This window comes from Alligator sinensis, unplaced genomic scaffold, assembly GCF_000455745.1.
Source record: "Alligator sinensis unplaced genomic scaffold, ASM45574v1 scaffold219_1, whole genome shotgun sequence".
NCBI classification, from domain to species: domain Eukaryota; kingdom Metazoa; phylum Chordata; order Crocodylia; family Alligatoridae; genus Alligator; species Alligator sinensis.
In genome coordinates this window covers 2,361,558-2,377,616 of record NW_005841866.1, presented here as the reverse complement: position 1 = coordinate 2,377,616, position 16,059 = coordinate 2,361,558, and the positions used below count along the sequence as shown (strand labels likewise).

General features: G+C 39.1%; 1 protein-coding gene across 9 annotated transcripts in view; it reads left to right on the top strand.

Annotated features, from left to right (window-relative positions):
* Positions 1–8,497, top strand: part of BCL11A (B cell CLL/lymphoma 11A) — a 107,881-nt gene extending 99,384 nt beyond the window's left edge. For 7 of the 9 annotated variants that reach the window (XM_006016740.3, XM_014525842.2, XM_014525851.2 and 4 more), the window contains one exon: positions 1–1,224. This exon is cut by the window's left edge and continues 5,009 nt beyond it. Coding sequence is in view for 1 of the 9 variants with exons in the window: in XM_014525853.2 (XP_014381339.1) it covers positions 4,478–4,569 (92 nt within the window). In the remaining 8 variants the exon portion in view is untranslated. Of the gene's footprint in view, positions 1,225–4,477 lie in introns of those variants that run through there. The other 2 variants (XM_014525853.2, XM_025192063.1) reach the window with 1 other exon arrangement.
* The last annotated feature ends 7,562 nt before the right edge of the window (positions 8,498–16,059 follow it).

Here is a 16,059-nt window from a genome sequence, read left to right as displayed (position 1 = left end):
TTTCTGGTCTTTGTTAAGTTCTATTGGAAAAACCACTGTCTGTGTTTTTTTGGCAGTTGTCTGCATTATCCTGTTCATACACCCATTTTGTCCCTTTATTGAAAAAATAAAAAAAAACCCTTAAACTACACAGTGTAAGCTTCTTGTGTCCTCATTTGACACACTCTGTAAATTACTTTCATCAAAAGCAGCAGGTTTTAAGAGAAGGCCAGTCTGTTTTCTGAGGTTCTCCATTTGGGCATTTTGACGTGTGTAACTTAAAGGAGCATAAAGTACCATATTTATATTTAAATAAAATGCCTCCTCCCCAGAAAAATAGGTTTTAGGCTTTACAATTCTAGAATAAATTTCCAGTTAATGGAATCTGTTTTCAATCTGGATGTTTAACTTTTTTTCTCTAGGAATGCATTTAGTTAAGGAATAAACTGTAAACCTGATAACAATGACATCTATGTCTTTCATTTGGTATCCTTTGTTTGCGGAAGGGACTTTCCTCCCCATTTTTGCAACATTATCTGTGATTCAAGGACAATGATTATAACAAAATATATGCAGCTCCCTCACACTCCTGCCACCCTTCAAGACTTCTCTCCAAACAAACCCCAAACCAAGAGTTACAAGTGATTGCTAAGGTGGTGATCTCTGTGCACCACATCCTGTGACATATCTAGCGAAATCAGCCCCTGCTCATATGTGTGTTTGTATAGAAGCTGCTTTCTGAGATGCGCAGTGTTATGCACTGTGGATCTGTGATCAGACATTCCCTGGCCCTAAAAAAACTCCAAAGGGCTCTTTATGACATTTTCCTGGTTGGAAACAAAACAGGGGTGGGAACTCCCCTTCCGTTCTATTCTGTACAATTTGCAGGTTTATAAAGCATTGTGTATACATTGTCTTTAAAATCTGGACTCCAGTTCAGGTTTTTTTTTCTCCTTGGAGGTCTGTATATGTTGTCAGTTTTACAAATACTGCATGTTGCAGCATCTATTTACTTTATTAAAACACATACCTCTGTGAGACTGTCTCTTGCTGTTCCTAGTGTAATGGATTTAATACAACTCAATTTTTTTTTATTTCTGTAAAACTACAGTTGTCATGTTGTCTTCTTGTGATGGCATCATTTGTTGCCTGTATTTTGCCCAGCGCCTTCTGAGGGGACATTTTTGCTTACAAAAAATCAAATAAATCTTAACATGTATTCTTTTTTTCTGAGAGAGAAACAAATAAAGCTCCATTTAATCTAAGGACAGGAGAAATGTATGTTATTGCCCAATCTATCTGAACAAGTCTTTAAAATGGTTGAAAAATGTGTGTGTGTGTAAATATATATGATGAGATACATATCTATATCTATATCTATATATCTATATAGATATAGATAGATATCTATATCTATATATATGTAAATCAACTAACTTAGGGCTTGACATTGCAAGGTGTGTTGTATGTTTTTTCCTTGATCCAGTAGCATACCTAAACTTGCCTCTGGTGCCACATGGCATGTAAACTTGTGCTTCATTTGAAATATGTGGGCAGTCCCATTAACTTCAACAGGACTAGCACATGCTTCAAGTGAAGCATGTGGATATATATTTTGCTGGACCTGGGCCAGAGCACTCAGCACCTTAGAGGACCAAGTCCCTAAATGGATTTAGCCTGGATTTTTACCAGTGTAAGCCAAGCTGGAATGTGGCCCTTGGGTAATAACAAATATTCACCGTAATAGTTTTCATGATGAGGGAGCTGAAGAAGATGAATATGTTGACTGGGATAGGACAAATAACTGTAAATGAAACAGTACTTTGTTGTGACCTTTATGTCTTAGTGATGTAGTCTGGTGTCTAAACTCTAGGTACTGGGACCAGACAGGAATACTCAAAGCACTCTGCAGCTGTCTAACAACATGACTTTTGATCCATTGCCATTAAACATCCATAAAAAGTTCAATATAGCTCTCTTACTATTTTTATAATAGTTGTTAGTACTGCAGGAGAGAATTTATATATAGGACTTATTTTAACTAATCTGTCTATGGGGCAGTCATAACAATTACAGTTTTTTAAAGTTGTGTTATAATACATATATTTTATATAGGAATCTTTGATTATCTGTTGCATTAGGAAATAAAATTGTGTATGTGTATACACACACACACACATCTAATGATCTTGGTTGATAGATCTCTCATATATACACATACAGTGTATATTAGTAAAATATCAAAGATGAAAACATTTTCAACAATTTAAAATAAATTGTAATATAATAAATTTGATTTATACTTTTGTATCAGAAAGCTAGATAAATCCATTGGGCATAACTTCATTTCCAACATACACAATATGTACACTGTATTTGAGGAAGCCCTGCTTTAAGAAATTATATATAATATTGCTAAATAACTGGAGCTTCAAAAACTAGTCAACAAGAACATAACTTACAAATGACAACATGTTGTAGCCTGAACACTAAAGCAAAAACCGTAATACAAAATGTGACATTTTCTAACAGTGTGATAAATTAATGGTGTTATAAAACCATGAACCATTGAGGCCCGTTCAAGTTTGTTAGAATTCTGAAACAGATTTATATGGCATCCATAATGTGTTCTTAAGCTGCTGTAACATTCCATACAAGCATGACCTACTGTCCCAAGAAACTTTTATATTTATCTCTATGGGGAAAGATGTCTAAATAAATAAGAACAATATTTGGGTAATTGGATCTCTATTGTTAAAATTTCAAAACCAATCAACTTCAGAAGACGAACACAATTTTCTGCACTGATCCTTTTGCCATTAGTATTTGATATCCTCCAAAGTGAAAGATTTATATAATGAAGACACTGAAACAGTATCAAGAATTTAGGCTACAGATGTTTCATATTTATTATGTTTCCAAGAGCTGAGATAAATACAGGAATAAGTGATACCATGTCTTTGCCTGACATTCAGGAGGCTTTGGCATATCTGATGAGATACAGTTTCAGGGTTTATCTAAGTGCAGAGTTTGTACAAAAAGAAAAAAGATACCAGCTGTTATTTTAGTTCTTTCTGCTGCAAAGGTTGGAAGCCATTTGCAGTGAATGTGTGGGAAAATTATATTATGGACTGGGAGTATAATACTGCCCAGCAGGCACTTTGCTGGATTCATCAAAGGGAGCCACCGTTTCTCAAACCCAGATGTATGTAATTTGGCTGATATTTTCAAAGTAGCCGAAGGAATTAAAATACCCAGCTTCCATCAATTGTAAAGTCACTAAGAATTTGGGATTGGATTTTTCAAAACTACCTAAGTGATTTGGGAGCATGAGATTTGTGGACTCTCAGCAGGACTATAGTTTGAATCAATGCTTTTGCTAATCCTACCTTAGGTGCCTAAGCCACTTAGGCCCCTTGAAAAATTCAAGGCTTCAAGTTTTAACTATTAAATTCAGAAGTAAATAATATTGTATCCTTGCTTGGTGTAAATCATACTTGTGCCACTGACTCTCAATGGAGCTGCTCCAATTTACCTCAGCTGAAGAGCTGGCCCAGGAGCTGCATCTGTAAGCTTGACAGCAGCTCGTGAGTAGCCCTTCAACAACACACTTAAGTATTAATGAATCGATTTCCATAGAAACTGACTCATTGGTCTGCAGGTATAGATTGATTTTAAGGGGTTATGAGAATGCATCTCCGGCTCTGTGACTGCCACAGGTTGTGCCTGCATTCCCTTGAGCGTGCAATTTACCCATTATCCTATTGTTTCATTTAGTAAAATGTGTAACTTGCGATCGGCCTTTGGCAGGAATTCACAGTCTGCATTTACTGTGTAAACCAGGTATGGCTATGGGAAATTACTTTTCCTTCTTACACCATTTGTGCCTGACCCAAAGCTATTGAAGTGAATGGAAAACCTCCCCTTTACTTCAATGGGCATGGTTTTGGGACCTCTGGCGTCAAGCATTGCTGGGTACACGAACAGTACCAGTTTCACCCTTGCTCAAATAGGATTTTCAAAATAGAATGAAGGGACAGAAGAGCTTCTGCTACATGAACAAGTTGTGGGCTCTGAAAAAGCATTGGGAAGGCTCTCTTCTGTATCCCCAGTGCACCTCAGATTGTGGCAGAAGTCAGTGAGATTTCTGGGTGGGTAAGGAACCTGGGGTCAGTCCCTATGCAAACAAAGGGCCTAGTGAATCGATGGGTGTTTGCAGAGAAGGAGGTCTTATTGAAGCCTACATGGTCTGGCCCATCCGAGTGTTATTTTCTATGTCTACTGTATGGATTTTAACTGTGCTTGACTTATACATGTGTGTTTTCTGTGGGAGCTTATTAGGTCGCGATGGGCTGGCAGAACCGGGGGTTCATTCCATTGCATACTTTTTTGGCATTTCAGTTGTGCAATTGTGCTTTGTTAAAAAAAAAAAGGAAACCTTACCTCTTGGGCAATGTCATACCTGTTTTTCCTCTGTCCCCCTCTGTCCTTTCTCTAGGTTCGACACACCCCCCTACGTGGCGCAGTGCCCAGGGAACTCGGGATGTATGGCAGTTTTCGGATGGAAGCTCAAGATCGCTTAAATTCTGACAGAATGTGAAGCACGTGAGGGAACATGCGCCACGGTCCTGACATCTGAATGCGGTCCGTGTTCTTGCTAGCTTGGGATGCTGCTTCCCAATTAAAGCTTGAGAAGTCACTGACTGACAGCAGCATCCTACAGGCTCCCTCTGCCTGCCTGCAAGACTATCTTATTTATATTTTTAATAGAGTAAAACACTTTCTTTTTTTTTTTTAAACGAAAACCCACTGTCAAGGGCTTATTGATAATCAATGGCTTTGACTGGCTTTTGTGCCACTTGGAGAAAGCCCTCTTGATAACACATCGATGCAGTGTGGAGAACCCAACCTGCTGTTTATATCCATCCCATGCCATCTTTTAAAAGGTGCAGCTAACATTACAAATAACAAAAAAAAAAAAAGGAGAGGGAGGAGGATGGGAGAAAATTGACATAATAAATGTTGGAGCTTTAGGTTCTGTTTGCTATTTCTTTAATTTTTAATGCTAACAAGGACCATGCAGCCGGGATGACTTTGTATTACCACAGCCACTGCATAAAATAAAATGCTGCGTTTAAAAAAGAAAACGAAAACCCATGCGTGCAAGTGGTTGTACAAATATGGAGGGCGTACATTTCTGGGAAAACTAAGAATGCAAAGCATTGGGGCTATTATCACTCTACCATAAGTAATGTAGAACTAGTGTTGGTGTTTATTAATACTGAAATGTGGGCGTCTCCTAACTGTCTAACTTCATTTGCATACCATTGAATAATGCCTACTGTGTTGTATTGCATTTTTGCTGTTAAAATATGTATTTTTGGGGTTGGGGGGAATCCATAACGGACTTTAATTTATCATTGTTTGTCTAAAAAGCTAACTGTTTCCACAGAGAATAATAATTTTGCTATAGCGGTCCTGTAAGCACCAAGAGAAGTGACCCCTTCCCCTCCCCTCATCCCCTAAACCTGTGGTGAATAATTAAGCTTTGTTATAATTAACCCATGCAAGTAGTCCATACTCCAACAGGCCCTGCTTATAAAGGCATCCCTATTCAGAAAAGCACCAAAGCACCAGCTTATTTTAAGTATATTTCTGTAATGTCATTATTTCTAACAAAGCACTTGTGCCCATGTTTAACTTTTGTGCATGTGACTTCAGTGAGATTATTCTCATGCTTAACGTTGGACACAAGCTCCTCTACTTGGCTGGAGCAGGACTTAAGGATGCTGCTGAATAAGGAGGTTTTAAGACCATGCTTAGGTGCTTTCTTGAACCATGGACTTCCGGAAGTCTAACTCAAGACCTTTTATATGTAAGGCAGGATCAAGCCTCCGTTAGGTTAAATCATATTGCCACAGTAGAAACCAGGCCATTATCTTGTTCTCCTGTCAAACTGCCATGAGATTCCCACCAAGCTGCAATTGAGCACGCAAGGTCTCAGGTCAGGCAACAATGTTATTTATTTGTATTTATGGCTTATAATTATATGACTTGCTTTTTTGTATTTATTTTTCAAATCTGAATGAGAAATTTGGCCAAGGCGATATTTTGCTGGTGAAACTGCAATAGATAAAATAATAAGAGCCGTTTTGTATTTTTTCAAAGAATATTGTTATTGTTTTGCTTGGGAAAGTGAATATAGCACAAGCACAGTCACTTTTGTAACATAGAACTTGGTGTAAAGGGGTTTACACTCCCAGTCGGAGAGTGCATAGTCATCTCTGTCCACAACTGTATTAGTGAAGACGTGCCAATAGACTAACAGTGATCTGTGAATTCTTCACCTGTCAATAGGGACTGGCACCACAGATGGCTGCTGTGTCTTCAGAGGTATTCTCTGGGATCAGTAACCTGTGTGTTAAACAGTCTTTGGTGGCTGAGTCTGTTCCACAGAGGCAGGCCAGAAATGCAGTGCTTCTGGTTACGTTCTGCTAGAATGCATGCAGAACAAAGTTAACTTCCCATTTCCCAGAGGGCTGTGGGTACTGGTAATGGACCCCCCAGTATAGGCAGTGTGAGTTACCCCTACATTAAAAATACCCCCCGTCATTTAGTCTGCCTGATCCACATTCTAAATCAGTCACAGTGTCTGTACCGCTGCTCAGAAATATTACTTTGCACAACAGTAGCCTCTGCTGAGACCCCTCTGTGCCTTCCTGGGGGATTTTGGTGGGGGAAATCAGCCAGTAGGCCCTGAAGTCAAACTTCTGCAACCAGCGTTAAATAGCCTGGTTGAAATATGGGCAGCACTTTATATGGGCAGATCATGATATGCAGAAGTCATGCCCAGTATGGCAAGGTAGACCATGGTCAGGCAGGCCCTATGAGGTAACACAGACCATCACAGTTAGATCCCAGGCCCTTTACCACGGCCGGCAGTGTAAAAAATGTCTCCATTTTGCCCCACATCTGTGCATGTGCTACCTGATCTGTACATGTTTACAAAAGTGTTTCTTGAGACTGAAACAACACATCCTCAATCTGTGACTGGATATGCCTCGTGCCAAGGAGTTAAGAACTCCCATTAACTGCTGGCACCCCCCACCACTGCCTCAAACCATTTTCATAAAGGTACACCAGGCAGCTGTTTATTCTCCAGCATAGCTGGTTCAGAAAGTGGGGTGTGGGGTTTTTTTTATTCCATTGCTACCTGGAAGCATTATACTCTTCTCTTTCCCCTGGAGTATCAAATTGGGAGCTCCTAATCTGTATTTATACAACAGCCAGTAATAATTCTGAATGAGTGTAATCAAGATTTTTCAGCATATACTTACCTGAACAACTTTTATGTTTTTGTTATATTTTACTAAACCTGCTGAGAGCAGACAAAACTCAATTCACAGATCGTTTCATAGCACTATAGAAGTATTAGGCCACAGTCTAACTCTCAGTCACAGAAGTATAAATCTAAAGTAACCCATTTATCTTTGCCCTGGATTTATACCAGTGTAACTGTGAGCAGTATGGTGGCCCATTTCATCCATTCAAAGTTGCTAGAAGCTGATAGGTAGTAAGTATTTATACCCTATCTGGGAGGAGTACAGACACCTAGCAAAAAGACATGTTGTAAACAGCAACACGTTCGCATGAGTGCAGAGGCAAAGGTGATACAACCATTTCCTTTAGAGTTCAAAATAAAGTGACATTCTTAAATTCTTTCTCTTTTTAAATCAAGTAAGTAAAAATGCTGTTTAAGGTTTTAAGTCATTTGCTGAATTCATGTGTTGCCTTAAAATTATAAATATATGTAACAACCAAGTTGAAAGCTTTAGTAACTGTGAAGAGCTGAGCTCAGGGATCTGTGTTTTCATGTAAGAGCCAATAACATTTACAAACACACAAAGCTGGAAGGACATGATGTGTTCTGCTTGGGTGTTTATGATATTACTTGTGGTGCAGTAATATATCTGTTAGGAGGCTACTTCTCATTCTATCTAGGGTTTTGGATGGTTGTATCTATATCTGGAGAGTGGGGAAAGGATACCTAGTGATTATTTCCAGGAAAGTGCAGGGTTGATCAGCTTTCTTTACAAAAAGGAGAGAACCCATCCTTATCTACTGGAAATGCAGAATACACTGCATACTGTGCTCTTGCAGTAAAAACACAGAACCTCGAACTCAGGTCCTGAGTGGCAAATAAGATGAATGATTTTTGAGTATTTTGTATTGAAACATATTCATAATATTAAAGTCAACATATCTCTCCTGTCAAAAGATTTAGGGTATTAAATACTTTTTTTAAAATTTATTTTGCAAGTGCTGAGGTTCTTTTTTTCAGAACCATATTAAAAACTCTTCTTTTGTTTCTCAGTCCAACAAGCTGTAATGGTCTGAAATGAAGAAGATACATGGAAATTAGTTTAGCTTTGGTTTTAGTTTGAAAAGCTTCTTTCAATGTGCAAGCATTTTGTCTGTGCTGTATTTTTTTTTTAAATTCTCATGATAATAAAATACGGCAAAGGTTAATACATTTGTGAAGTCTTACTTACATTCCTCATTCAAATTATGTTGATTTAGGAATCACGAAACATCCAGGTGATATAATTTTACATTAAATTTGGGGCAAAAAACAAGCATGGAAAGTGAGCCACTTATTAAGCCATGCTTATCTCAGGTGATCCAAACGGATCTAGTATCCTGGTAAAATCTGTGAACAGGATTTTAAAAAACAAACACTACAAAAACCACACCATTTTTATTCCAGCTTCACATCGCATCCTGCTAAGCAATCCAAATAGCCAATAGCAATACTTGAATCCTGTCACAGAGAATATTTGGTTCTGTATTCAAAGGTGGCAGAATAACTATTAACTTCAGGAAAAGGTGAACTGAAATAGGATTCTTCTTTGGCTCTTAGATATTATTCTCCTTATAATATACTATTTATTCAATTCATTTATGTTTCCAGGAAAAGGTATTGTACATCTTACATTTTAATTTTTTGAGTGTTATCCTGTTAGCAAGCAGTGAAATACCTGAATAACTCTATAGGATGTTTAGGATTCACTTTTTGTAATATGGCTCTTTTTAAAGAGAAACAATCCCTTCATTTGGCATTAACTTCTGAGAACAAATATTGGGGCCAGACCTTAAAAGGTATTTATGAACCTACAACCTATTTAGTCACTTACACTCTTACAAAGCAAGTGGAAGCTTAGGTGTTTAAACAGGAATTAAGGGCAAAATTTTGGTCCTACTGAAGACAATGGGAAAATCCCATTGATTTCAGTTAGGCCAGGATTCACCCTGAGTGCTTAAATTCCTTTTTTGGGTACGGCCTGTAGTGTTAACTTTGATAGCTATTAGATTCAAGGGTGCTGTTGTTATGTAGACTTGTATATAAGACATGAGCAACTGAAGCAGGTGGACAACATGTGACTAGATCCAATTAATACTATTTTGTCTAATATAGTATTAAAGATGCTATTGCTATAAATTCATATCAGCGTGTAACCCAAATCATCCCCCTGAACAAAAATTATACCTCCTTTGCTGCCTTTTTGTTCTCTGTTCCCTTCGAGTTTCTCAGACAGAGGCGTAATTAGACATCATACATTAATATTCATTCATACATTAATATGTCTAGGCTTTTGCTTCCAGCCTCTAAATCAACAACTCTTGTTGTCTTACAAATCCTAATAAATAAAAGAAGTTTTCCGTTTTAAATAGCCATCATCCATGATGAACAAAACAATCCAGTCATGCTTAAAGAGGGATGGAGTAACCTTTATGACAATAAAACCTTTATAACAATAAAAAAAACAAAAATACAGTATTTCTTCTTTAATCTCATTGGGCTGAATTACACATCTGGTATTGGCTTGCTGGTTGGGGCTATTACTTTTATAGCCTCTTTAGTAGTGATGAAGTTCAGATGCTAGCACCAATGGGCTCCAATTTAATTTGGCCTGGCCTCCGGTAATGAGCAATATGTGGTCTCCTTGCACTGTTAGGAACTAGCTCTGTTGTAATTTTAACAGTGTAGATGCTTGTATGCCATGGTAATGGGCACAGGATGGATGGATGGATAGGATGATGCATTATTGTTAGGATTACAAAAGAGCAATTAGGATGAGGGAGAGGTGGAGGGGTCAGGCTGCCTCTTAGTCTTCTCATGAATGCATATATTTGTTTTACAGCTATTAATAAAATACCGCAGTGAGTTGGATGGATGCACAGATAGATGGATGGATTGATACCCTTTTGTCTCAGAAACTAAGGAATCTTGTAGATTGCTAATTTTACAGTGACTGTAGTGTGCACGTTATATTGTTAGAGACTGTTTAAGCCTCACTTTTCCCTGAATGTCTGCAAAGACGTGACAAAGGGCCATGTCCATGGTCCAATTGTGAGCCTCCCACTGTTGGGAGATGTGTATGCAAAAGGAAGGGTGTATGTGGCTTCCACTGTTCAAATCCCTATTTCATATTATGTTGGCCAGGAAACAAGTCCATTCAACCCTAGTTCTGATGCACGTGATGGACTGATTACTGTAAACAGAATGTAACTTGAGGAGCTTAATAAATACCTACCGTCAATAACATTGGGCTATTTCCTTTCAAATTTTGTGACATTTTATAGCACTGTAAAATTTCGTAAATATAATGCAAAAGGCAATTGCTTCTGTCTTTTTTCCTCACCCAGCACAATTATGACTAAATTTAATCCCCTGAAATGCTAGGCAAAATGAATTTCCTCAATGAAAAGGTTTTGATAGAGCAAAGAGAACTTTTCTTAACTTCATACAGCTGATGAGAGGCCAAGGGCCATATGCTGGAGGGCATGTCCCCTCTGTTCACATGAAAGCCCTATTTTCCACAATAACTTCAGGCATGGACCCATGCCAGTTGCTTATGTGATCCAGCAGAAGATCCACATAACTTGATGGATGTGTTATTCAAACGAACACATCAGAGAGCCTGCAGCTAAAAGCTGTAAGTCCTAAACCAGTTAATTACTAGAGTTTAACATTTTCTAGTTAGAGAGAAATGTGCCAGGTGGTAAATACACTCAGTTTAGAGAGTAATTTAACCCTTCGGTATCAGAAATCAACACATCTTCTGCTTTAGAACAAGGATATGCAAAGGTATCCATTGCTTAGGCTTTATTGGCATGATCCTGTAAGCTTTTGTCACCTCAGTCCTCCCAGTGAACCTAATAGTGAAACTCTACCTGAGTTCAATGGTTCAGGCTCAGACCCCACATACAGCTGTCCCACTAAAGGTTTTGGAAGTGCTGTATATAGAGGGACTGTAGAACTGGGCAGGTGAATATAAATCATTTTTTCCATTTGAGTTTTAGGGTTTGTGTTTTTAGTCTCTTGTCAACCCTATCCCATAGCCCTTTGTTTATTCAGCAGAGGATGAACAAGAAGGAGCAATGGCAAAAAATCCAACTTGACTTTCAGCTCTCAAGAATGAGCTTGAAGGGCTAGTGGAGAGAAGTAAAAAAAAAAAAAAAATAGCAGCTTTTTATTTGTAAACTGAGCAGGAAAATTAGACTACCATAGAAACGATGAGAATCAATAAACGTGGGATCCCCACATTGGCATTTCACAAAGTCACTTTTCAGGGCAGAGATGCATTTTAAGTGTAAATGTCTTCAAGAGGCTTTTTTAATCGTGGCCTTTTCATTTTCCACTGCAATTTTTGAGAGACATTCTCGCATGAATCTGGTTGACACATGTCATGTCTGGTGTCATCATTACTTAATGTGCTAGATGCCTTTATTCAGCAGCACAGAAAGTTCAGAAAGGGGCATCTTTTGGAAGCTGCAGTTGAGAAGAGCAAGGTTTCACAAAGCATTACTCTACTGTCTTGTAATTTTGTGTTTTAGTTTTGCGGTTCATCTTGTTGTCTTGACTCCCTTACTTCACCAGATAGATAATGACCCATTGTTTCATCTAGCTGAAAGCACACTGAAATAAAAGATAGATCCCAAGGTTGATGAGTTAGAAAATATCTTTAACAGAGTAAAATTTGCACAGCCTGCTATATATATTTTAAAAAATAAGTAATTCAGAAAAGCTTCCACCTCCCACATAGCTTGCTAGAAGAGTGAAATGCTACCCAGCATACTCTAGCCCTCTATTAACTTAATGCTTTTCAAAAGTGCCAGTTTGATAATGGTAGAACCACAGGACTAGTTCAGAACAAGCATCAGTTGGTCAAACTTCACAGAAATGCCCTAATGTGCAGCCCTGATCTGGACAGATTACTTTGTAGAAATGCAAAGCTAGTGTGGTTTTCATGCTGTGAACATCGAGCTGGCTTACAGCTAAGCTGTCAGTTGGGAGGAGGTGTGTGTGTTGTCAGGTAGACACTTGTTCCCTGTAAGGAATTGACAGGCACATTGACTTATCGTATATACAGTGCACTAGAATGGCTCTCAAAGAGTAACAAATGTGATTTACCTAGAGAAACCTTCTTTGGTCGTTGTTTGGTCCCTATTAACGCACTTCAGAGTAGGGCTGCCTTGTCTGGGAGCTTCTTTTCTCAGCATGCTTTTCTGTGCTAGGCCTTTAAATTTGGCAGAGACAGGCAGCAGCAGCCCTAGAAGTCCCATTTTGTAAGTGACTGTTTGCTGCTTCTCTCTCTCTGCCAGCTGATAAGCGTCCTTAACTCTTGTTCTCCTTTCCCCTTTTTATTCCTGGAGAGATGGCAGACTCCTTCAACTGGGATGGCTGAAGAGCTCAAGCAGAGTCTGGCAATATAAATAAGGCCTGGAAGTGATTGCTGGTTCCCAGTCAAAATAGTTTAGGGCCAGAGGTGGCCAGCCTGTGGCAGGAGTGGCACAAGTAGCATGGGCAGCCTTTGCATATGATATGCAGCATATCGGGGAGCACAGCCACCTATAAGGTAGGAAGCAGAAGCCTCCCCCTCCCCCCATCACCTGCATCAGTACTTCTCTTTTACCAATTACTCTTCCTTGTGTTTGTACCCTTAATAATGGAGGGAGAAAGGGCACAGCAAGATAACCCTTCATCCTGGGGGGAGATCCTTGTTTTTTAATAGGCCATGCACACAGGTTTCAAAGCCATATAACATGATGTTTGCCAAAGTAGGAAGCTTTTGAAAGCTTATTTTCAGTCAGGAGTGGGGACAAAGCCAACTGCATACAGCCGGTGAAAGTCACAGGGAAATTATGCATTTCCTGGACTAGCTTATTCCCTTTTGTGTATTAAACATTATTTTAATATTCTAGTGACAATGTTTTATAATTAAGCTAAATGTAAGAGACTGAGTACACTGGAGATTATGGATCAGTGTAGGAAGGTGAGAGGTTTTTCAGCTGGTAGCCAGCTAAGCTTACTGATTGAACTAACAGTGTGCAGCAGCCACGGTCATCTGTAACCACACGTTGGAGTAGAATATCTGGCTGAGCTTGCTCTCAAATGCAAACTTCCTGTATACTTGGGCAAGTGAAACCTTTAACTCATAAAGGTTGTAATCTTAATACAGAAGAAAAACGTTTTAAAAATTACATTAGTTTGCACACACATACTGAACTCATGAGGGGAAATCTAGCCCTTGAGAGATGGAAACTAAAGACCTGAGTCATAAACCAGTATGATAACATCCTTATTATAAGATGCAAATTAAGGGGCCCAATTCACTTTTAAAAAGCATTATGAGTATTTAATTTTACTTGTGGGAATATCTCTGAAGTTGGCCTCTGTGTCTGTGTGTGCTGTTTTTGTGCTCTGTACTTAAAAAAAAAAATATATATATCAAGTAATTTAGACCACACAGAGGTCCATGGAGATAGGACATCCATGGAGAGTATGAAGTGATAACTTGGTTGTTGAGAAAGATACGCAAGCTTTCATACTTTAAAGGAGAATAGCCATCATACACTCATGCTGAAATCTAAACAGGACCACCTAAGTCACAATTAAATGCCTGCAAATCTGGATTGACTCCCCTTTGTATTACTGTTACGAAAAATTCAAAGGATATGCTTCCCTACAAAAAGCAGCTTAGTTCCTTCCCATATACCATGTGGAAGAAATGCCTGTTTTAGGCCCTGAAGTAAAGTATCAAAGCCATGGGGAGACCTACAGATATATGGTGAAAAGAATTCTAGATGTGAGTGATGTGCAGAGCAGGGGTGGACAACCTGCGGCACAGTTGCCACAAGTGGCATGGGCAGCCTCTGTGTGTGGCATGTGGCAAATTATGAAGGGGGTAGGGAGCAGAAAGCAGAGTATCAGATCAGGCAGGAAGCAGAAAGCTGAGCAGCAGATTGGGTAAGGGAAAAGGAACAGGCACCTGGGGAGGGCGCGGGACTAATTTGTAGCACACCTGCCAAAAAGGTTGGTGCCTAGACCTTGGCATTAAAATGTCTGTTACATTTTAATCTGAGCCTTCTTCCTCCCTTCTCTTCAGCTCTCACATACAGATGATTTCTTCCAAATGCCATACTTGGAAGTTTAGAGGCAGTTTCAGCAAATCAGTATTACTAATACAGAAGCAAATTTACTGGAATTACTACTTGCAAAAGAGCCGACATTTCCAAAAACAAACACCAGCTCATTCAAGGGTGAATAGGTCCTCTAAGAACTAGGTGTGCTTTAGCCTACCTAGGAGTTATCCAGGACCCTTGTTTCTTAGCACTGACGCTATTCAAGCCCTTTAGAAAAGTGTTATGCATTCAATATGTTAGCACAAGCTGTCTGACATATTACAGAACATCCCTGAATAGGAAGAAGCTACTGCCTGACTCATCACAATATATTTTTATTTATGTTCCACTTGTGCTTAGGTGCCCTGATAAAGGCAGGGAACCTTTTGTGCTAAACATTGTATAGTAAAGGCCAGTTGCTGACCTGAGGAACATATACTTGAGGTGGATAAGAAAAAGGGATGGAAATGTGGAGTGTTATTTCCCTTAGTTTATAGATGGGAAAGAAAGATGAAAGGTATGGATGGTAAGTGGTAGCTAACCTGCAGTAGCTTAGCCCTCAACGTGGGAAGTAACATCGGATGAAGTGAGCTGTGGCTCACAAATGCTTATGCATCTCTGTTTCTACTGGTCTATAAGGTGCACCTCTACCCTGCCTTAGTGAGGAAAGGGTAAATTACCACTGGTATTTTTACTTACTATGGGGTAGGATATGCATTCAGTGCAAGAAGTTACCACAGAGCACCTGATGCTGCCTAAGGTCCCATCATCCCCTTTTTAACTCTTAGTACATCGATCATACATCTATACCCTAAGTGACTTGCCCATCATTACACAAGAAAATTATGGCAGAGTTAAGATTTGAACTCAGATCTTAGTCCCCACCCAGGTATTAATCACAAGATCAATCTTTCTTATGATAAACTAAGGTACTGATGCTTGGGCATTAGTGAATAACACTGGCATACATCATGCCGGTGCTGCCTTTGCATTTATATAGACATCCATCATAATGCCTGTTAAAAGTTGTTCAGCTTTAAAAATACATTCAAAATGCCCATCAAATGGAGGTGGAGCTGCCTGATTTCACTTTGCCAGGATTTCACAGAATGTATCCCATTTTTGTGAAAATATGGCATTTGTAATAATAATCCAAACTGCCCTTCCTGATCAAAATGCTGCAGTAGACATTCACTACATCAGCTCATGTTCCTTCCTATTCTTGTTTATCTAATCACAAGTACGTGGCCTGTCTCGCAGTTGTTATTTTTTTTAACCCAACACTAATGGAATGGTTTGGCAGGTGAATACCATTTCTCTTAAGATTTCAAGCACCTTTAAATAAGTAGGTACTGTTTGCCCCCTCTCAACAGTTTCACTGTGTTCTGTTCTTTGGCAAACCACTTTGATCAGTTCCACAGAAATGGGTTTTAGAGCCAGCCACCAGCATTAACTGCCCTTGTACTTCTTGCAGGTAGGAGGCAGGAAGAATGGGGCCAGTATTATGCAATTTGCTTGGGCTCTCCAGGGTACTGGAAGGCAGGTGACTTGAGAAACACATAAACCCCAAGCTGTTGAACTCAAGACCCCAGTTTCTGTCTGACTGTCTAGATA